This window comes from Castanea sativa, chromosome 3 (genome assembly GCF_040712315.1).
Source record: "Castanea sativa cultivar Marrone di Chiusa Pesio chromosome 3, ASM4071231v1".
Classification (NCBI taxonomy): domain Eukaryota; kingdom Viridiplantae; phylum Streptophyta; class Magnoliopsida; order Fagales; family Fagaceae; genus Castanea; species Castanea sativa.
Window position 1 is genome coordinate 38,365,364 of NC_134015.1, and position 24,734 is coordinate 38,390,097.

Here is a 24,734-nt window from a genome sequence, read left to right on the forward strand (position 1 = left end):
CAGTCGTGAAAGTTTCTGTCTAAATTTTGTGTTTTCACTATTTTACCTTAACCCATTTTCGTGGGAAGAGCTTAGTCGCGAGATTCTCGCGAAAATGCCTCTGAAAGGGAATTTTTGAATTTTTTCTAAGTGTTTTTAAATGTATAAAGTACAAGGATGTGTGTGATTAGATTACATATGTTTACAAAATAAAAACTTTTAATTTAAAACATCTAGTGGGATAGAGAGATACAAGAGTTGGATCTCACGGCCTCCATTGTCGGTTTATAGTAGTGTGATTAAGTACCTTGCCTTGGCGTATATGCCTTACTCCCTTCGGAGGGTATTAAATTCATGGTACTACAGATTAAACTTCTTAATGATGAATGATATGTGTTTTTACATTAAGAACAACCACGCTACCGTGGAGTTATTTAATGACTCACATAGAATTCAGTCAATGGCGTACACTAGACTAAGTTTAATGTTAACCTCCCTTCGGAGCTATGTCATTATTACTTAGAGGCTAACGGTAATACGACATGTTATTAGTGTTTGATAAGAGTTATCATGATAACACTAATAATGAGAATAGTTCTCAATCAATTATAGTGTTTATAATTTACTTACTTCCAAGGAATTTTTAAATATGGGATTGGGTTGTCGATGCATATATTATATTATAGTTTTATTAAAGTTCCATACTATATGTTTATATGCTAAATTGATAATGTCTAGTTTACTTATTATATTCATGTTTATTGTTTTCAGATTTAAATCATGGCATCTTTTAGCCCACTTGTTGCTATTCTTAATCAAACAAACTGACTGGATCCAATTATGTTGACTAGAAAAGGAATTTGGACATTATTCTTACAGCTGAAGAGCACAAATATGTGCTTACTCAACCATATCCTAGCTTTCCTTCATTAAATGTTCCTCCTGAGGAAAAACAACGATATGATCGTTGGCAGAAATTTAATGAGATAGCCAAATGCTATATCCTAGCATCTATTTTAAATGTTCTACAACATCAAATATAGGATGTAGAACTAGTTTAAGACATTATGCTAAGTTTGAAGGAGGTGTTTGGTGAGCAAGGCCGTTCTGCAAGACAGGAAACTATGAGGCAAATTTATAATACCAAAATGGCTGAAGGCAGTTCAGTAAGGGAGCATTATCTTACAATGATCTCTAATCTGAATACACTAGAAGTTTTAGGTGCCAATATTGATGGAGAATCCCAAGTGGATATGATACTCCAGTCAGTACTGGAATCATTCAAGGAATTTAGACTCAATTATAGTATGAACAAAAAGATTTATTCATTGTCTGAATTAATGAATGAGTTGGTAGCGGCGGAAGGCATTCTTAGTACTTCCAGTGTTGATGCTAATATGGCTTAAGCTTTTACTTCTTAACTTAAGTCGAAAGGCAAGGGTAAGAAGAAGAAGAAGAAGAAGAAGAAGAAGAAGAAGGACTTCACCAATTGGAAGACTCTATATGTACCTAATGTTCGTAGGAATTTAATTTCTGCAACTTATTTAGGTAAACATGGATATTGTGTTATCTTGAAAGACAATGTTGTAATAAAGAAGGGTAAAATGTTTATCTGTTATGGTAATATTGTTGATGGTTTTTATATTTTAACTCTTGATAAGCATGAATTATACAATTCTGAATTAGATAATAACTCTCATGTAAAATCATTAAAGAGAAAGTTTCCTGCTATTAATGAAGCATATCTTTGGCACTTGTGTTTGGGTTATATTAATCCAAACATAATTCAGAGACTGATCAAAGATGGACTCCTAGAGCCATTGGATTTTGATGAATTTTCAGTTTGTGAATCTTGTTTGGAAGGCAAAATGACCAAACGACCTTTTAATGCAAAAGGTAGAAGAGTTCAAGAGTTGCTTGAATTAGTTCATACTAATGTATGTGGTCTTATGTCAACCCAAGTAAAAGGAGGTTATGAGTACTTCATCACTTTTACCGATGATTATTCAAGATATGGTTATGTGTACCTAATGAAACAGAAGCCCAAAACCTTTGAAAAGTTCAAAGAGTTTAGGGCTGAAGTTGAGAATCAATTAGATAAACGTATAAAAGCCATTCGATTTGATCGTAGTGGTGAATACCTTCTTGGGGATTTCAAGGATTACTTAACTGAAAATGGGATTGTATCCCAATTGACTGCACCTAGAACTCCCCAACAAAATGGTGTAGTAGAAAGAAGAAATATGTCTCTTTTAGAAATGGTTAGGTCCATGATGAGTTACTCAACTTTATCGATTTCTTTTTGGGGTTATGTCTTAAATACAACAATATATCTTTTGAATTTAATTCCATCAAAATCTGTTCCCAAAACACCCATGGAATTGTGGAGTGGGCATAAGCCTAGTATGAAATATCTCCACATTTGAGGTTGTCTAGCACATGTGTTAAAAGGAAAGCTTGATAAATTGGAACCAAAATCAGAAGTGTGTTTGATTGTAGGTTATCCAAAAGAAACTAGGGGTTATTTATTCTATAGTCGTAAGGATAACAATGTTTTTGTTAGTACAAATGCTAAATTCTTGAAAAATGACTACATAAATAATTTTACTCCTAGAAGTAGAGTTGTATTGGCTGAAATGAAAGAACTTGTAGTTGAACAACCAATGGATGAAACTAGGGATGATGTGGCTATATTAGATACACTACAAGATATTACTCATGAGATGACTAGTACACAGGTGCCTCGTCGTAGTGGGAGAATTGTTCGGCCTTCTATAAGATTTATAGGTTTGGGAGAAACTTATGAAGCTATCTTATAAGAGGCTGAATCGGATCCCTACACTTATGAGGAGGCAATGAATGATATAGATGCACATCATTGGGTCTAAGCTATGAAATCTGAATTAGATTCTATGTATTCCAATCAAGTTTGGGATCTTGTAAAGGCACCTAATGGCATTAAACCTGTTGGTTGCAAATGAGTTTACAAGAGGAAGAGATGGATAGATGGAAATGTTGAAACCTTTAAAGTAAAGCTAGTGGTGAAAGGGTATACATAAAAAAAGGTATTGATTATGAAGAAACCTTTTCACCAGTAGTAATGCTTAAATCTATCAAAATTCTCTTATCCATTGTTGCTCATTATGATTACGAGATTTGACAAATGGATGTCAAGACTGCATTTCTTAATGGCAATCTTGAAGAAGAAATCTATATGATGCAAGCCATGCTTTGTACTAGACCAGATATCTGTTATTTAGTTGGCATGGTCAGCCGATATCAATCAAATCTAGGACCAAAAAATTGGCAAGCTATAAAGCATATTCTCAAGTATCTACGGAGAACGAGAGATTATATGCTTGTTTACCAGTGTGAGGATTTGATTCCCATTGGCTATACAGATTCAGATTTTCAATCAGATCTTGACTTCAGAAAATCCACTTCAGGTTGTGTGTTCACCTTAGGAGGTGGAGCCATAAGTTGGAAGAGTATTAAGCAATCTTGTATTGGGAGTTAGATTAGTGCACAATAGTCTTTAGGGCAAGTGAGAGTTTTTTAGGATTAATGCCCTTAAATCCTATTGTATGATACTATGTATGATATTGTGTATGACTTAATATTGTGATTAATAAAGTTGTTTTATTGTTATCTAAAATATTAGTAACATGAATATTTGGACATTATCATATAATCCATGAGATGCATAGTATATGATTTATGTGAAAAGTCACAGAAGATATAAATCACAAGTTCTTTGTAAACTCTAAATTTTAGTTTATAGTCGGTGATGAAATTGGGCATTTCATCTGCGAAAACTATAACATATCAACTAAGATGATTTGTTTTGATCATGGAAGTGGAGATTTCTAGTTGATGTGTTGATATGTTTTAAGAGTTAAAACATATTGAACTGGACCATTGTGAGATTTATTATTCTCCTAATGACTGTCAAATGAATAATAAATCTCATGACTTCTATTTGCATGAACTCTTAATTCTGAGAGGATAATGGACTTGATCATGAAGTGTAGGTTGCTTTGATATATCAGGAGTGAGATTTAAAGTAACGGTCAAAGCCTTAGTATGTTGGGCAGCCACATTTAGTATTGATGGAACATATATTCTCAAGATAGAATTCATAGTCTCTTAATGGAGATATAAAATATTCCCTTAAGATAAGTTTAATGGGTTCAATTATTCAGAGAGTTAGTCTTAACCACTTTGGTAAGAAGTTACTAAAGTATATATTTATGAAATTGAATTTCATAAATATATGATGAATTACTTTAAAAGATTAAACCGGGTACTCAAAGAATAAGATGTAGTAATCTACAAAGTGACAGTCTACATTAATGACTTTGTATTATTACGAATATTTTATGAAGGGGTTGCATGTATAATAAAGTCTTGGGATATAATTTATAAATAAGGCCTAAAATGCAACTATATTTATATAGTGGTATTAAATATAGTTTATGGTAACTTTGGACTTGTCAAGAGTTGACAGAAAAGCCCAAGGCCTATTGGAACTAGTGTCTTATTGGTCCCTTTTGGTCCCACTCTAAGCCACATACTAAAACCCAATTGGAAAGGCTTAAAAGGCTAGCCCAATTAGATAATCAGTTATAAGGAGAGAAACATACAGAATTTTAGTAAGAACATGAAATGGTTTGTATGTGAGTGTTGGACACTCTCTAATTCTCTCTTGAACAAATTCATATAACTGATTGACAGACCACACTTCTTGGGCGTTAGTGGAATTGGAGTGAAGATTAAAAGTGTTCCCAAGTATTTTTAATCTTTGTTTTGAAATTCGTCACACCAAGGTACACTCTCTTGTTCTTATATTGTGAAATTTACATAGTATATGTTATCAATTGCGAATGAAGTAGATCTGTTAATATTCCTCTGCGTATGTTTTGTATGCAATACAAACATGTATTTAACCATCAATATAAGCAGTAGATAAAAGCCCATGAAAGGGTAAAAGTTTACATACAAAACATAAGAAACGATGGGCAACTTTAAAAAAAACAAAGACCTAGTCCTCCCAAAAAGATCTTCACACTCAATAAAAAGGGAGAGAAAATATGCATAATTTAAACAAAAACAAGTCTACTACTGGTCAGCCAGGGTCTCTTCGTCCTTCTCCTTAACCGTCTGGTTCCCTTCAAGTGGACGGGACTCCTCCTTAACTGATTTAGCTTGATCATGAAGAGGAGCAGCCTCCCTGTCACCTTGAGGGTAGGGAGTGGAATCATCCGCAAACAGCTCGTCGGTGCCTTCGGAGTCTACAGGACGAGATGGGGTCTGGCCTTCGACATCAATAGTTATATGGGACATGTCTAGATCTGGGAAGGAGGCCTTAACCTGACGGAGGCAATCATCGAATTCGTTGGCAAAGGAACTACCAAGCTTGGTTAAAAAAGCATCAGAGTCACAATATTCCTTTATTGTGTCCTTTTTACCCCAATGGAGCTGCTTCTTAGACTTAGAGATTTTATCTTCCTTGTCCTTAAGCACTTTTTTTAGTGCCTCCGTTTGCACCTCAACCTCGTCTAGGAGTTTTTTCGTCAGATTGAGCTTGTTTTCCTCGACGACCTTCTAGGCCTTCAGCTCCCTCAACTCCGCCTTCGTCACCTTCACTTTCGCCCTCACACGATCCACCAACGTCTCCTGCGATAGGCAATGGTCCATTAGGCCCTTCATCATGAGCACCCCCTGCAGAAATCAGAAACAAGGGTTACTAAAATAAAGAGACAACATGACAGAAAGGAGAGAAGAATGGATATACAATTATACATACCTGTGCAAGGCAGAAAAGACCCGTCTCCCCCATGGCCTCGATTTCATGGTTGCCCAAGTCCTCGGAGTCATCATCTTTGATGATGGATGAAAGTTTATTGAGTGCATACCGCGAGTCCTTACAGAGGAGGACGAGGTGCTCTTCAGTGACTAGACCCTGACCTATCATGAGGCCTTTGCCCTTCCCATGACTGGACAAAGGAGGTAGCTTGTTTGCGTCAGGATTCTCCCTGATGGCTGACCTCGCCGTAACGTTGGGTTTCTTGGATAAACAATTGGTCTTGTCCGACGATTTCCTCTTTGTGGAGGGGTTGGTCGGACCCGTTCCCTTTGGAGGTAAGCTTCCCTCTTACTTCTTCCGTGTAGCAGCTTGTTGTTTGATGAAAGCCCTCATCTTGTCGTCTTCCGTTTCTACATCAAAATGGACGGAAACAAAGAGTTAGGTAAACTACTATAAAAAAAAGTAATAAGCGACAGACTTATGTCTGCGTGCTTGACTATCGTAGCGACGGGCAGCTGCGGTAGGCTCAAGGCCATCACAATACCAGTGGATTATGTCCAAGGTAAGAAGTTTTGCCCACATCCTCTCTACCAACTTGATCCTAAAGATCTTTTCCAAAAAACTCCACTGCTCAAGAGTCACCTCTGTATGGTCTTGAGCTGCAAAAAGGGGGACGGTTAGGCTAACACATGACACAAATAATAAGAAACAAAATTTAGACATGATAAATGCCTACTAGACGGAGGCATTATACCCCAAGTTTTGTCCACAGGCATGTACTCTTGATCGTCAGGGTGACACATCCAGTCATTCCCCTGGATGAAAAAGTACCGGCTCTTCCAGTTTCTGTTTGAATCAGGGGTGTTGCACACTAGCCTAAGTACTGATTTCCTTGGTAGGAAACTGTTCATACCCCTAGACTAGGTGATCTCTGATGGACGATAGTCGTGGAAGAACTCGTCCACCGTCATCTTACGCTCCCTATTAGACAAGACTCCATATAACACTTCCGCACCAAGGACGACTCTCTAGGCATTCGAAGAAATCTGGGAGATGGCCAACCCAGGTATTGAAGTACACGGCAGTGAAGAGCACTTAAAGGGAATATAAGTCCCACCTTAAGCATTTGCTCATACACCCCAAGGTCTTTGGCACCTCGGTAGTAGCACTTTTCAAATTTGAAAGGCAGACATATGGGGATGCCGATGGGAATATGATATTTTTCCCTAAGGATTTCGAAGTGTTTTTGCCTGATGTTAGAGTTAAAGTTGTTTACCATCCATAACGGAAGAAGGAGAAATTGCCTAAAACCATCAAGACCTATGGTGGATTGGATGAAGGGTTCAACACTGACTACATCATCTTCGCTATTTGAGTCACCCTCTGATTCGTCCATGTTCTAGTCCTCATCCCCCTCTGCGGAAGATGAGTTGGCAAACGAAACACTTTCATCATAAGAGGTGTCGGGGTCATCTTGACCTGACGGATACACCTCATCGTAGCCCGCTTCTTCGTAGACACATGATTGTTCACTCGACACCTCACTAGACATGTATCACCTACACGTAACAGATAAACCCCTAAGACTCTGCAGGTCTACATTGACAATGGGCATGCAATAACAAAAAGGAAATTCGGTACAAGGCAAAGGGTACTTACAGTTGAATAGTGCAAGAGGTGATGGAAACGACGTGGCGGACGGTTACACAAACTCGACGGTATGACGGTTTCTGGTGAGAGATGGTAGCGCTCTGACACTGAAAATTTGCTGCAGAAAGTAAAAATGAAAGGAAGAAGCAACATATATATAGAGGAAACGGCACGGAAGACGAAGAGAAGCTTCGAACTGAGTAATCAATCACTAAAAATACGCCACGTGCCCCTCCTGCATTAATGACCCTAGGCTAGCCTGTCAATCAAAACGCAGCTCCTAAGGATTGAGTTAGACCATTACTTCACAGGTTCGTTTGTAACATTTGGCGACAGACCCATGGAGTGAGGGGGCAGCTGAAATGGATAGAATTTGAGATAGACGGATCCGTTCAAAAAGCCAATCGAAAGCAACGGTGCTAAGGAGAAGGGCGGTTTAAACGTATTGACAGATAATGGGCGGAATAAAGATCGTGCCCCAGACGGATAGGAAAAGAAGATGGATGGACTCTCCATGGTGGATAGATTCCCAGCAGACGGATACAAGGTGGATGGGTGGCAAAGTCACGTGGCATCCACGTGGCCTAAGTGGTCTCCAAGAAACTTCAAATAGAAATGTCTTGCACCCTACGATTAACCCTAATCCACAAGAGCTCTATATGGAAAGGATCCCGTAAAATACATGTATTTATGAGAATCTTCCTTACAAGGAAACATCTTCTTCTTCAAGAAACAAATGTCGGTTCTACACTACTATAAAAACCTAAAACCCTCAAAAATCAAGGTATGCATAATTTATCCCAGTTTTGACACTCTAGAGTTATGAACATTCTCTAACTTAACCTTCAGAGGGTATTTGGTCGGTACCACACTGGTACTCTCTGTAAGGTCTTCTTCTTTTTCTTGTTCTTCTTTGTTTTGTAGGTTTGTTTAGAGCACGTGAGAACTGTGCAGCTTACTGATGATTTTTAGCATCATTAATATGATATGATATGTGTTTGTGTGTATGTTAATTTTTTTTGGTACATCATATCACACTCTAAGTGCTTCAGTTATTAAAAAACATATAATTCGCAATAACAAATACATAAATCCCAAATTTAGATAAATGAAAAGTAATATTTAAAAAAAAAAAAAGAAAAACATTTCAGTACGCACAAGTTTTGTAGTATGTTTTTTTTATAGGGGATGAGGAAGTTGCTAGATTTCTATTATGATTGTTTTTTTGGTGAAAATGTGATTGGGGCATTTCCACGTTGTGTGTGACGCGTTACGGCGAGAGAATAAGCAGATGAATATCTGAAGGCTGAAACGGGATACCCGGAATGTGTCCGAGAAAAATGTAAACATATATCGTTTTTTTTTTTTGGCAAAGCCACTCTCTACTTTGCTATTCTTTTTCTTGAGGAAAATTTGATTGCAAACCAATTTCTAACCAAAAACTTTGGAACCCAAACCCAAAAGTAAAAAAGAGTAGCAAGAGACCAAAGGCCGAAATATGTTAGGCCGACCTTTAAGGCCTTCGGCCTACCTTTAAGAGTCTCGAGGCCAGGTTTCTAGAAGATGATCACGAAGCAGGAACCAAGGAATAATCCATGAGGTGGTAGTATAATAATAATATAATAAAAATTGAGTTCTCTTTTTTACTAATCAGGATTCAGGAATATTCGTAAACCATCCCCTTGGCAAGCAAGAAGATATCAAGACCTATTTATTCATTTCATGGTACAAAATGCTAAATGAATATTTTTTAAACTAGCCCCAAGTTAAAAACTGGCGACTTCAATTATTTTTCTTTTTTAACGTATCCATCATAATCACTCAGTTCGTCAAATTTAGTTATAGATTGAACTAACAGAGTGCTTTAAAAAAATTTCTGAAAAATAGCCATACTTTACACATTTGCTATAATATCTAATGGGCCAGTGTTTACATCCAAATTGACTATTTATGTGTAATTTTAGTCATAAAACTTATTTAATAATGATGAATTGTTTTAGGTACTCTGCGCCCTTTTGGGTTTGAACATTTATTCAGACATCTTAGTTTTAGTCCTGAAAAAATTCTGACATGAAGCATGGCAATAGATGTATGTAATATTTACAGAGAATATATATTACTTATTACAAGGCCAGCTTCCAATTTTAAATGTATAGAGTATAGACTCATTAATTTGGACCGTTACGTAGCTTTATTATTAATTCTTTAGCTGAAAACATAAATAGATAATACAGTGAAATGCAGGCCTTGCATGCACCATCAGAGCTTTGCAAAAACAGGCTTTCTTTTCTGGGTGTATGCTGAGATTGCCTCCGTTAAATCATCAGACAACAGCATAGCCGAGTTCCAAGTGGCAACATAATCCAGCCCTTGTTCCACACTCATATCCCTACTTCTTAGTAACACTGCTTTTGTTCCCGTGACAGCTAGGGGAGACTTGGAAGCAATATCTGCCATAAACATTATTAGTACTTATTAAAATTAAACAAATTCCATTTGCTTAAAGATTATTTTTAAGATAATACTTCTGGCATTTTGGGAGAGTGACAGAAAAGTATTTTGAGCACTGGGAACGAAATGCTTACTCTATTCTGCATTACCATACACATCTGTTTCTATTTCATCTTTCCTTTTCTCCTAAACAATGTTAAATTCATTGGAGTTCTGCTGCCTCAATTTCATCTTGTTCTTCCTATTTGCGAAAATAAATGTGCTACTAAGATTTTGAGTATTGAATAAGACTAACTCAATTGAGGACAAACAAAGTTAACCCAAAAGAACTAGCATGAAACTTGAGGACACAAATATTCCCCCAACAGCCAACTCATTGCCATCCTGCACATGATATTCTAATTCTAAACATCTTCTACTAACTTGAAAGAAGCAATTTGATGATTAGTTATCTTTTGAAAGGGGGGTGGGGAACACTAATTAACCATCCTTATACATGGTAGATCACATTCATAGAAGTCTATAACTAAGTTTGTTTGATTTTTTTGTGTGCGTGTGTGTGTGGATAAAATAACTAAGTTTGATATTAGTCCTAAAGATACCGTTCCTATCCTAATGTATATAACCATGGACATGAGGGATCTCCATTGTGAATACATATGGTGCTTCAAAATGACAGTAATAAGTTTCTCATTCCTTACACTAAGCAAAATTTCAGTAGCCAAAACGTTAATTAATGCCTTTTGCTTAAGATTATTACCAAGGGTGATAACTCTGACAATTGGAGTGAGGGAAGTATCTTGAGCAAGAGGCACCCAAACACATATTCTACCCCTCATTTCTATAAACGATCTTTCCTTTTCTCCTAATCAAATTCAAAGTAAAATTTATCAAGTAATGCTGCCCTTTTTCATTTTTCTACCTGTTTCCAAACAAAAAAATTGTCCTAATAGGAGCTCTAGATCAAGACTCACAGGATGTATTAGTAACTCACAAATAAAAAGAAGTGCTAATAGGATTTAAAGTACTGCAAACTGAGATCAACGATGTGAGAATCCAAAACCTTGTTTCCTATATTGTCAACATTTAGATTTGACTAGCATAAATCATTCTTCTCAACATTAGTTCTATTGATAGTTCTGATAGGGCATGTAGATGCAATTGGTTGCATCCACATGCACTATCTAGAACCTCATTTCACTTCTTTGTTTCTTCTTATCAAAATAGTTAACCTTTGAAAGGTAGCCACACAAAGTGTTGCAAGCAAATTAGAAGAGTAATAAATGTATGACCACTTTAATTAAGTGGTACCATTTTTATATACATTTTTTAATTAAGTTTTTTTTAATTTTTAATTTTAATATTTTTATAAAGATTTTCAATCTATGGCATCGAAAACACCAATCCGCTATTGGTGTACGCAAAGATTCGACCCATGCAAGAAAACATATGGTGTATCTGGCATATGCATCATCTCTTTCTGTGGCTCATAATTTGTGGATCCTACTCAATTATGAGGGAGAACACAAGATACATGTGATAATTATTGCTCCCATATGTTACAAAGTGAAGTGAAAAACACGTTGATTTCCTTTAAGTGAGACTCCTGATAATTTATCACTTTTTAAAAAAAAAAAAAGGTTGAAAGAACCGTTGATTTCCGTTAAGTGAAACACGTTTATTGTTGATTCTGGGTCCTATACATCACGTGAATTTCCAACATCTTTAATTACCAAAACCATCATCAATAACAACATTCTAAAACCACATACTACAAATTTACCAGACAGTAAAAAAGTAACTGGGAAAAGACGAACTTACCCTCCGCGATAAGTCTCACCGCTTCATCCATTTCCTCCTTGGATCCGAAACTTCTAGAAACCAAACCCAACTGCTTCGCCTCCGAACCCGACAACCTCCGACCAGTCAGAGCCAGCTCCATAGCGTTACCGTACCCGACTATCGCCGGCAGCCTCTGAAGCGTTCCGAGATCGGCGGTGATCGCCAAATCAACCTCCTTCACCGAGAAGAACGCGTCGTCCGTACAATACCTTATGTCACAGGCGGTCACGATATCAATTCCACCGCCAATGCACGCCCCTTGGATACTAGCAATCACCGGCTTCCGGCACAGCTCGATCGCAGTGACCGCGTCCTGGAGGTACTTGATATGTCTCCGGAGCTTCTCTCCGGCGCGTCCGCGGTCATTGGAGTCGGAATTTTCGGATATCGAGCCGAGGGTTCCGAGGTCGATCCCGGCGCAGAAGTGGTTTCCGACGCCGGAGAGGACTACGACGTTGACGTTAGGGTTTTGGTCGAGGGAGGCGAGGGCTTTGGGGAATTCGGAGAAGAAGTCACGTGAAAGTGCGTTGCGATGAGATGGACGGTTCAGGTAGAGGTGGAAGACGCGGGAGTTTGGGGTTTTCTGCAAGATTTCTAGGGTTTTGAATTTCTCCATGGATGTTTATTGGCTTATTCTCTGTTTGGAAGGTTGGAGAGGAAAATGAAGGAAAGTGATGGAAAATCAGAGTAGATAAACGAAAAACAGTTCTCGAAAAAAGTTACTGGTTTACAATCGGTTAAAAAATTTTATCAGAAAAAAAAAAAACCTTGGGAAAATTTAAATTATTATTAAAAAGTAAATAATAAAATTGAGGTCCTACCGGGAGTCGAACCCAGGTCGCTGGATTCAAAGTCCAGAGTGCTAACCACTACACCATAGAACCTCTCTGTTGATAATAAAGTTTACGTTATTTATTTATCTCGTTTTATGCTTATTCAACATTGTTCTACCCTTTTTATTTTTTTATATTTTATTTTAATACAAGATAGAATTTCTACTTTAGCCTAATCTAAATGTATATATATGTGAAAATTCATTCTAGAGACTTGAACCCTGACCCTTACCCTCTATACCTCACAAGCATTTATACTTGTGGAGTGACCATTACATCAAAGGTACGCAATGGTTCTTTCCATTCTTTTAGTTGTATTGTTATTGTTTTATGTTTTTTGGAATAAGAGTAACTCTAAACGTCTTTCTTAGAAGTATGAGATTAGAGAGATGCCAATTAAATGACAAAGTTCTTGGCAATTGTCATTATTTTCGTAGCATTAGTTATTAAATTAAGTTAAGAAAGTTGTGTACAAAAGATTTTAAGTTGAATTATTTTCAATTCTCCTTATATATCTCATTTATGATACATCACTTTATTATATATCCTTCTATGAATAAGCTGATTCTCACCAAAAGTCTTGTAACTCAATAGACACCTTTTAGTATTTTCAATTGAGACATTCCATATTCAAATCTCCTAGCTTTCACCAACTATTGAATTATTAAAAAAAAAAAAAAAAGGAAAGGAAGTAGATGATTCCCACTTTGGGGTAGAGTAGACTCTTTTTATGTTCCAAAATACCTTCATCAACAAATAATGTTATCATAAAAATGTTTTAATAATAGGGTAGTGATACTTTACACGAAAGGTTCGAGACTCATGGTAATGGTTGTCAAAATTGGGATCCTACATAGGATCGTGAGAGATAGATGAGATCGTGAATCGTAAAATCCTATCTATTTTCATATTTAAAGAAAAAAAAAATACATTGATAGTAATTTTAATTTGTATGTTGAATAATCACGTAAATTATGATTCATCCATAAAAAACAAATATTTTCATTATATGATGTAATTTGCATGGCATACATCACTATGTTTACACTAACCCTACTGCTTCGAAACAATTATTTAAGTTATACTACTCAACAACAATTACAGAACATGTTCAAAAAATAATAATCAATCAATATAAAAATACAGGAATAAATAACAAATATATATAATTTTAGTAATATCTAAATACAAATTAGTATACTAATCAAACAAATTTAAGAATATTATAGTTTAAAAGGCAGCAAAGCCAATATCAAATTCTTCATTTATAAATGATTAAGCGAAACATGAATTTGACAATTACAAAGCACTCCTTTATTTTAATTACAAGTGAACTAGAAACTAGAGATCACTTGCCTATAATAATATAATTAAAAAAAAAGATATAACATAACAACATGGAAAAATAAAAAACCTTAAAACTTCATCAAAATCATATACACAACAATGTGGAATCAAAGTTCAAATAAATGATAATTAAAAAAAATTATCCAATGGTAAAAAGCTCACGACGTCGCCACATGGTGACTGCAAGGAAGCAAGAGCAATAGCCTACTCTATGTTGTCAAGTAATCCCCCATCAATCTTTTTGTAAGAGGAGATGCATGCATGTGTGTATTTAAACCCTAGTTTAGTTCTTGTTTTAGTTTAATTTTGAAATTACACAATATGTCGAAATTTGATGAAATGGACTAACATTTAAGTTTGTTCTTGAGTGAAACTCTAGCATGATGATTATGAAATGCTTATTTATAAATTGAGAGTACAATGAATATGCATGCTAGGGTTAGGTGATAAATGTTATGATGAACATGTTTGATTTTTCCAATGATGCATGATGTGAGGATGAAAGGAATGATTATGTATTTCGTGAATAATGTGGCATGATCATTGATTCCTAGTATTGTTGGCTGCATAACCACCTTGAGAACTTGATCACCCATTAGTTTTGGGACCTAGTACTACTGAATAGTGATTAATTGAATACAACTATGAAAGCTGAAGCTTCCTATATTGCAAAAAATTCACATCATGGCTTCCTTATCTTACCTTATCTTTCTACCAAGCCTCAAAAGTTGGGAACAGTTGACTAAAATGGGAACAGTTGTCTCTTCAAAAACAAAAGAGTGAACTAAATTAAAAGGATCACTCGGCATGCTCTTAGAGTCTTTGGGATGGGTCATTAGTGATAGGACCTGAATGTTTGGAACCCAATAATCAAGGAGATTCTAGTTGTTGGGTAAACCATAGTAGTTTTAAGTTGATGTCTTCTATTTACATAATTTTTCTCTTTATTGTTTTCACTAGTGTAGCCTTTGGCTTCTACTTCATACAATTGTGTAATTTTTCTTTTCCTGATAAGTAAGTAGAATTTCATTATTGAAGTAAAACACTTTATGTTCATGATGATGAACACAAAGGGTAAAAAAAAAAATTACACAGTCAAACAATTGTGTAATAGAAAATACTAACTCATCAACAAAAGATTAAGAGAGAGCAAAGAAAAACAATGGTATGAAATGGAGTCAACAAAACAATACATCTAAGCATAACTACTTCATTGGGAGGTATGAACAGGTCATTTTCAGTCACTACAAAAAAAAGGGTCTATGGCCGCGTTTCAAAAACGTGGCTATAGGCTATAGCCGCGTTTTCTAGAGCCGCGTTTACAACCGAGGCCTAAGCGGCGCAGCAACAGCCCTTACGGGTCTATAGCCGCGTTTTTATAACTGCGGCTAAAGGTCCAGCCTAAAGCCGCATTTTTAACCACGGCTATAGGCATTGGGTCTATAGCCGCATTTTTTAAAAACGCGGCTACAGACCCACTTTAAGCTGCGTTTGTAACCGCGGCTATAGGTTTTATTAAAAACAAAAAAAAAATTCTGGGTTTTTTTTTTTCCTCAAAAAATTCAAACTTCAAACAAAAAAAATTCAAAATTAATCACAAACCCAGAAAATCCAAAACCAAACACAAACCCAAAAAATTCAAAATCAAACACAACATACCCACAATACAAACACACCCAAAAAATTCAAAATCAAACACAATATCCTCAAAATACAAACATAATATGCTCCAAAATATAATAACACAAACCCATGAATCTCCTCTCATTCAACAAAATCAACCCAAAGCTAACACTAAATCCATTCAAGGAACACAAAAGCATAAGCCCAAAAATAGAAAAGAACAAGCTCAAGAACACAAACCCATTTAAACATAAGCACTATAGCACAAATTCAAGCACATATCCAAAAAATTCAAAATCAAATAATTCCACCAATGTAAAACCCATACATATAAACACATAAATATTACTCCCAATGCTCATAAAGTTTAGATAAAAATAAGCTCTAGCAAAAGTATAATACCCATAAGAAGATTAGAAATTTTTTACCTTAAATAGTAGAGATGAGTGAACCTTAGCTTCTCCAATGAAGATTTCCGGTCATCTTTGCCGGAAAAATGAAAAGAATCCATTGTGTTGAGAGAAAAAGAAAAGAATGGATGTGTTGAGAGAAAAAGAAAAGAAAAGAAAAGAAACGAAGAACACGGGCATAGAGAGAAAAGATGAGATATTTTGAATTGAGTGGTAGGGAGTAAATGGGGTAGGTGGGGGGTCAGGTCATTATTTTTATTTTTTAAAAAGTAGACCTATAGCTGCGTTTTTAAAAATGCGGCTATAGGTCCTACTTTGTTAGAAATATAATATTTTATTCTTCTACATATTTCAGCATGTTCCTTTTTTGTTTTTTGTGTTACCTATAGCCGCGTTTTAAAAAACGAGGCTATAGGTCCTCCCTTAAAAAAAATATATTTTAGTTCGCTCAAAGCTCATGCTGAATGTGGATTTGCCCTGTTACCTATAGTCGCGTTTCTAAAAACGCGGCTATAGCCCCCACTTTATAAAAAAAATTTATTAGGTTGTACATGCTATCAAGCTTAAAAGTAAAATTTGGCTGGACCTATGGCCGTGTTTTCAGAAACGCGGCTATAGGCCCTTAAAAAAACGCAGCTACACACATACAAACACGGCTATAGACCTTACTTAGAGCTGCGTTTTTTAAAACGGGACTATAGGTTATGTCTAAAGCTGCGTTTTATAAAAAACGCGGCTAGAGGTTAGGTCTATTGCCGCGTTTCCTAGAAACGCCGCTATAGGTTTGGTCTATAGCCTCGTTTTTAAGAAACGCGTCTATAGGTCAAGTATAGCCGCGTTTTTTTTTAAACGCGGCTACAGCCCGCGTTTTTTGTAGTGAGTCAACAAAACAATGATGCAAATCATGCTAAGGAAGGAAAGATAACAAAATAGATTTGGAAGGTATGAACATGTCATTTTCAGTTCTTATTTCTTAATCACCCAAAGAAAGCAATACCAGCTAGAGAGTTGCTTTCTCATTGTTTTTCAGTAAGAAGATAGGCAATAGAAGAATTAAGGCAATAGAAGAATTAAAATGTACAAGCAAGATCTTTAGCTTAAACAGATTACATTTGACAGAATGAGAAACTTTTTGAATAACTAATACAAGAACACGAAGAACATTATATGTGTGAAAACAAGGAGCTAAAAGAGGTTTCCATAAAATTGTTAGCAAAGAAACAATTGAGCACATCTATCTATACTTTGTAGATTATAAGTGGCAGGAAACAAGAACTTGGCTTGATAAATAAGCTTGCTCAAAGTTGATAAGCAACGCTGACCGCTTTATTTTTTAAGTAATAAAATATTACATTAAACAAAATTTGAATTGAGGACAAACAATTTTAAGTATATATGCTATGGACTCAACTACCACCTCAATATAACCAACAGTGACCAGAACCTTGATAAGCTATTTATTGTGAAGATAAAGTCACTTGATTAAGGTAATGAATCAACAATAATTAGAATTTATACAACAATGTCATATTCATATCTAAATAGTGTATGATATTATCAATACCAAGTGTATATAAAGAAAAAAAAATGAAAAACCATTAAAAAAAAAAAAACATGAAATGCATCTTAGTACGAAACTGCACCGTTGGTGGCTTTCTCATGCAAAACTAGACTCTTAACATAAGAATCAACAAAAGTATTGTGATTTCCAATCATCCTAAGATCCTTAAACTCTTTGCTCTCAGGATTCCGAGAGACAAGTTTTCCTTCACTAAATTCTAAGGCTCATCACTAAATTCCTTTACCGTCATGCTAGCATATATGATGGATAATTCCCAAGATCTTTACTCCATTTCTCTAGTATTGTTGATTAGGTACAATGAGATTAAGTGAATGTGAAGCATTAAAGTTGGGGTAAAGTACATATATCATTCAGGTGAATGACAAGCATGATTATTAATTTTGTCTAATCAAGTAGAGAAAAGCTGGAAAGATTTTTCTCAGTCTTCTCAGAATCTAATGGGTTATAGTTCTTCTAGCTACTCTGAATTATGTAATTCATGACCTCACCGATTATGACCATCAACTGTATTTTACGTGAATTTGTGCCCTAGTTATGCATCAAAACCCAGTTCAAAACCAAACCCAACAAAACTAAAACAACAACAATAATAATGAATAGAGAAAAATCTAACTAAGAAAAACTTAAGAAGCCACACTCAAATTAGAGTACATGCACAGGGAAAAAAAAATTGAACTCAGCATTTAGAAATCACCTTAATACGTTACTAATCCTTTAACTCTGAAGATGGATTAGGTTGAGCTTCGGTTATGGTGAGGGTTGTGGTGAGAGTTTTGGGTGTGGGTTTGGGTTGAGCTTTGGCCTACGGGTAGAAAACTTGAAGATGCGTTGAACTTGGAATGGGTCTACTGAACAAACTGAGGGAGACTGAACGGACTGAGGGTGGCTACTGATCGGACTGAGGGAGGAGGGAGACAAACTGTTTTGGAGACGTTACATTGAAAATTCCATTTTATTTTTCATATAACTCGGTTTCCCTATTGCCTATTTCTAAACATTACACCTGAAATATTTAATTGCCCAAAAGCCATGGTGGCGATCCAGCGTGGCATCAACCTGCCTAGAACTCGGCTTCGTAATAGTCGAGTTCCTTAAGTAACTCGATTTTAAGGTAATCGAGCATCGAAACAGGGACACACTCCTAAATAGTTTTGAAACAGGGACATATTGCCTAATTTTTTGCTCAACAGGGGCAAAAGGCTAGAATCTCCCAATAATCAATGCCAAAGGTTGATACTTGATACCCTCCCATGTTGCCTTCGTGGAATTGGCCCAGGAGCCAACAGGTAAGGATTCACCATCTTGTTTGATTGATAATTCTTATCTTGATGTCTCAATGACATCATGACGAAATCAAACACCAATTTAGCAACAAGTGATAAAATGATGAGAAATATTCTTCATTATTTTTTTTTAATGAGTATTTCTTCATTAATTTGTGAAGGCTTCTACGTATGTGAAACCTTTATTGATAAAAATCAAGCATGGTATTTATCAAAGATGATGTTGAGAAAGCAGTAGTTCCATGTTCATCAAAAACGAAAAAAACATAAACAAAACAATTTCATGTTGGAAAATTATTAGGTACTCCTGGAGTACCGTAAATGCATACTCCCTCCTCTAACATAAATTTAATTAGTGGGACCTACTATTCATGTGAGAGGAGGGAGTACGCATTTATGGTACTTTGGAAGTACATAATAATTTCCCTCCATGTTGGGGTGCTGAAGAATAACCCAATATATATAATTCATGTTAACTATATGTATACAAATTAAGGATTAAACTGCATACAAAATTATATAATACTCCAATCATACAATAATGGCATACTTTCTCCTCTTACAAGAATAATTAGTGAAACCTACCATTGTGTGAAAGAAAAAAAAAATCATTATTTTACCCTCAAAATTATGTGTAATTATTTCGTAAAAAAACCACAAACAAATATTTTTTAAGTCGTAAAAATATGTTCATTCATTTAGACATTTGGGTCACATCTATATATCTATATATATAATAATAGGTGAAGCTGAGAGAAACTCAAATTAGAATTCCAAATTATATTTCTAATTTTGCGTCATGTGTCCTAAATTATTTATTCTTAAAGAGTTTTATTTCTTAATTTTAGAATCAAATATGTAATCACATCATAAAATATTCATCTAAGTGAGCTATTAAGTGCAAAAATCAAAGAGTCTAGAATAAATGAATTGTAAAAAAAAAAGTGCTTCAAAATAATTAAAGAAAAACATGGACAATTTACATTTTATACCTAATAATAAACTTACAAATTTTTTTAAAGAGTTAACAAAATATAAAAATGACTATCAATATAATTTAAATTATATATATAAAAATTATATTATGCATTTTATTATATATTTTTAAGTGTATTCATGCATATACATGGAGTTACAAACTAGTGATAATTAATACTTAATAGTGGTTCTATAAAAATTGATACATTTCTGACCCATACAGCTCATCTACATTTTGAAAATTGATAATAGATCTACAAAATACTCTCTCTATCCTACTTTGTTTGTCTTGTTTGAAAAGTCAAATTTTTTAAGGAAACATTATTTATTGTCTTGTCTGCCTTATAAAAATGTATAAGTTTACAAAACTACCATTTGTTGAGGTCTAAAAAAAAAAAAAACCATGACACAAGGTCCAAAGAAACAGCACATTGGGCCAACCCATGGAAAATAAAATTGAGAAAAAAGGGGTTGGACTCACAAAAAAAAGAAGGATGGTAGGCCCAATAGATTTGAGGCCCAAGATCCATGAAGGGGCAGGTCTTAGAATCCATGAAATAAAGGGAAGAAAGAAAAGGGCTCAGCCTGCTGAGATCAAAGAACCTAGGAGAGTCCAGTAGAAAGAGTTGGGCTGGGATCCTGGAGATTGCCAAGGGCCTGGGATCCCTGGGGTGTGCAGTACAGCCAAAGAAGGATTAGGACAGCTCAAATGGGGAACCAAAAGACACAAGGAATGAAGGACAGATATGTCCTTCTTAAGCACTCAGTGATGCAGCACCGAACCAGAGGGTTTGGAGAGTAACAACTCATCAGCAAAGGGCCGGTACCTTGGGGAACCCAGAAAGAAGAACCATAAAGGGAAGTAGCAGGAAAAACCTTCGACTTGGCAGAGAAGAACTTTGCTTACTGGGAAAAAAATGACAAAAAAGGAGGGGCGGCCAAAAGACTAAGTCTGGAAAAGGGAAGATAGAGAAAGCTTGGAGGAAGCGAAGTTGTAGGTCAACTCCCTTGAAGACACCTTAGAATGGAAGGTCAGCAAGAGGCTTTTGGAGAAAAAGCACCAAAAGAAGAGAACTATGAGAAACAAGGAATGGGTTGGCCACTAAAGCTGCTAGCATGCTACAGGCTTTGTTATCGAAGCAAAGAGAGGGAACCAGTGGTACCCCGGAGCCCTGAGGTGACGCTATAAAAGGAGGAAGCAGCAACAGTGAAGGGCATGATTGAGCAACAGTGAAATCAGAATAGAATCATAAAACTCTGTCAAAACTCTAAGAAAATAAGAAAATATTTTCCGGTATCCCAGAAACAGCCACTATAGTACAATACTTAGATTCAAACTTTGCAAGTCTTACAGGTTTAGATAACCATCTAAGTCTGTAATTTTTGAGCTTATTTGGACATTGTAGCACGATTTAGTGAGCACATTGTAATCCATAATTAAGGAAACTAATGAAGTATTTTTTATTGATTTGAGGATCCCGAACAATTATTTTTGTGTTTCTTTGTTACGTTTGTCTTCCTTTGCCGTTTTCTTGTTGTTCAATACATATATTCTCGCTTACTAGTGTATGCATATTGCAGGATTCTTACCATATGCATCACTTGGTTTATAAATAGCCTATTTAGCTGCGGTGACCAAGCCCAGTCCCTTCAAACTACAATAAGAGGGCCCGGAGGTCCTTGCTTAAGCTTGGGCCTGGACATCATCCAAAAAGTGACCCTCACACCCTTAAATAAATTTATTGGCTTTTAAAAAAAAGAGTTATCCTTAATGAGGCAACTAAAAAAGTTGCCTCAATTAGATTGATTTTTTTTTATATTTATAAATATTAGTTAGTTTTCTTTTCAAATAGTTTTGAAAATAAAGTAGGGGTATAATAAGAATATTAGTAAACTAATAACTTTTATTTTTAAAAATAAGATAATATTTTGGGACATTCTAAAATGGAATAGAAGACAAACAAAGTGGGATGGATATTTAGAACAAGGTGCCCCAATATTTTTTTGTACCATATTCAAAGATCATTGGGCTTGCTGAGATCAGATAGGATTTTAAATATTTTGAACCCAATCAATGGCAAAGGTTGATACTCACCCATGGTGAATGAGGACCAGGAGGTAGCTGATAAAGATTTATTTTTTGTTGTTGAGATATTGGATTGATTGATAATTATTCTTATCTTTGATCTTTCAAATATATGACGAAATCAAGCAAAAAAATAATGAAAAAACAATTATATATATTTTAATTTATTTTTATTACGTCAATCAGGCATATATTTCATGCTAATTAGAAAATTGATTTAATTACAACCAAGTACAATACGTATGACAAGTAGCGTACGTTTGGATATCAATGAAAAATGAAAATTATTTCACTATTCAGCTTATTTTTGCTATTATTTATGGGTCCCACTGCACTTTTTGGTACTATTTATGGGTCATACTTTACTATTTTAGCTAACTTTTACCTTTATCTACAGTATTTTCAACAATAAGTTTTCAGTTTCAGCAAAATAAGCGGTATCCAAATAGACTTGTATTAAAATCGTGAGAATTATTTTTCATACCTTTATTAATGAAAAATTTAAGGGAGATTTAATTAAAATTTTTTTTTATAAGATAGAAATTCTATTCTAGTATAATCTAAGTGTATATGTGTGTGAAACTTCCTCCTGGAGACTTGAATTCCAGTTCTTGCCCCTCACATGCTACAAGTACTTATATTTGTAAAGTGACCATTGCACCAAGAGTGTGTGGTGATCAGGGAGATTCTTAACAATAATTATGAGAAAGTAATGGTTTAATTTCAATGTTGGGTTCTGAATCTTCTGATATATATCACCCTTTAACCAAATATATGTGCAAACAAAATATAAGATCAACCCTCATTAAAAGGCAAGAAGAGCCATTGTTGTCAACTATTATTTTTTGAATAATTTCAAATTCCCTGACCACATAAAAGGTAAGCACATATCTGTTCAGCTTTGCCTATATGATTCACTGATGTCATTAGTGGCTCAACAAATTATGCATGTCCATGTCATAGCATTATTGGTGTCAAATAAGACGTGAAAGTGCAAATTAATTACTTGGTAAGCAATACATCATAAAAATAAAGAAATGCATCATATTCACCTAAACTAGCCCTTTAAGAAAATTATATATTGCGATTATAAAAAAAAAAAAAGGAAATTTTAAATTGCTTATACTAGTAATTTGCGTCAGGTACCCAAACAACTCTTTAAAAGAAGGTGATGACTCTACCAAGAGGCAAGAATTCATATTGTGACTTGGAAAGAAGAAAGAAGACAGATGATGAAGCTATTTCAAGAGGAAAGAAGACAGTTGATGGAATTTAAGTTAAGGAGTGACTTAAAGAATGGTTAATTGTCCCACATTGCTTAAGAGAGTGTGTTGTGTGTAGTATAATTTGTTCTACACTCTCTTAAAAGTTACAATGACTTTTGAGTGGAGTTGTATTGTGCCTTTGTATTAAAACTCATTTTTCATTCCCTTGTGTGTGTGTGTGTGTGTTTGTTTTTCAAAAAAAAAAAAAAAAGTTGAGATTTCCTTGGTGTGGAGGGAAAGACCATTCCTTATTAAAGAAGTAATATATTCACTTTTCAAGAGGGAATAGACGAATAGTCTTATAAATAGACAATGCCAAAAGGAATTTGATGGCTTTCGCCCCATGGTCCTTCCTATAGGGAGAGGGAATATAGAGCTTAAAACTAAGAGAGGAAAAAAAAGTCTCACATTGAACAAAGATTGTTGGGTATAATGTGTGAGGTTTCCTTGGTGTGGAAGGAAATACTATTTCTTATTAAAGAAGTAATATATTTACTCTTCAAGCAGGTATAGACAAATAGTCTTATAAATAGACAATGCCAAAAGGAATTTGATGGCTTTGGCTCAATGGTCCTTCCTATAGGGAGAGGAATATAGAGTTTAAAATTAAGAGAGAAAAAAAGTCTCACATTGAATAAAGATTGTTGGGTATATATGTGTGAGTACAGTCTCATATTGAATAATTATGAGAAATTAAATATAGTAGTTCATATAATATAATTAAACTCATACGTATTAGGCTTAGGCCTTTGGGTTAAGTGTGTCTGTATATATTTTAATTGAGCTTATACTTATTGGGCTTAAACCTTTTAGGTTAAGTGTGTTTTTATTGTTGGGTTTACACATCTCCCAGCGTGGAGCTATAGCAAGGCATGACCCCCAAATTTTAAAAAATTCTTTTATGCTATGTATAAATATTAGAAACTTTAAATATTTAGCTACAAAAATAGAAGTTGTGTGCCATCCATTTATGGTAAAATTTTTTCGAGAATTGAAAAAGCTGTCAATACTTTTTCAATTTCAGAAAATTTTTTTTCTTTCTAAAAATGAATAATTTTTGTGTGCCTTTAGGGCACACATTAGTAAAATCCAAATGCTAATACCTAAATTTGGCCCCAAACAAAAAATTCAGGCTTCCCTCTGCACATCTCTCCCACAACAAGGTTAACTAGCTATTCCTTCACCTAGCATGCACATTGAACACTGATAAAAAGAATGATTGGTTCAATCTCTATCTCTAAAAGTGTTTATCTCCCTCACGAGAACATCAAGCAGCTATTGCTCCACCTAGCATTCCAAAACAAAGCTCAGCTAGGTAAAAAGAGAAAAAAAAAAAAGAAAAAAGAAAAAAAGTCAGGCTAACGAATTCCCTTAAGGCATTGGTTAAAAATCCATTTTAGGAAAGTTTTGACATGATTTTTATGGGAAATGAAAAAAGTTGCTAAAACATTAATTACTTTTTTTTTCAATAAAAACTTTTTAAAATGGATTATTAACTAACACCTTAAGGACATTCGTTAGCATTTTCCAATAGAGAAATGATATGTCCACAACATTTTTACAACATTTTTACAACAAATCATAAGTGGTGGATTGTTA

At 35.0% G+C, this 24,734-nt stretch overlaps 1 protein-coding gene and 1 non-coding gene across 2 annotated transcripts; both read right to left on the reverse strand.

Annotated features, from left to right (window-relative positions):
* Positions 1-9,577: 9,577 nt before the first annotated feature.
* On the reverse strand, positions 9,578-12,434 carry LOC142627190 (delta(3,5)-Delta(2,4)-dienoyl-CoA isomerase, peroxisomal). Its single transcript, XM_075800990.1, has 2 exons — positions 11,708-12,434; positions 9,578-9,885 (listed from the first exon to the last, which is right to left on the reverse strand). Exons 1-2 carry the CDS (start codon positions 12,342-12,344, stop codon positions 9,695-9,697), a joined length of 828 nt encoding a protein of 275 aa, XP_075657105.1. The 5' UTR covers positions 12,345-12,434; the 3' UTR covers positions 9,578-9,694.
* Positions 12,435-12,540: 106 nt separating this feature from the next.
* On the reverse strand, positions 12,541-12,612 carry TRNAQ-UUG (transfer RNA glutamine (anticodon UUG)). The gene has a single exon. It is a non-coding gene; the product is annotated as a tRNA-Gln (tRNA).
* Positions 12,613-24,734: the final 12,122 nt, after the last annotated feature.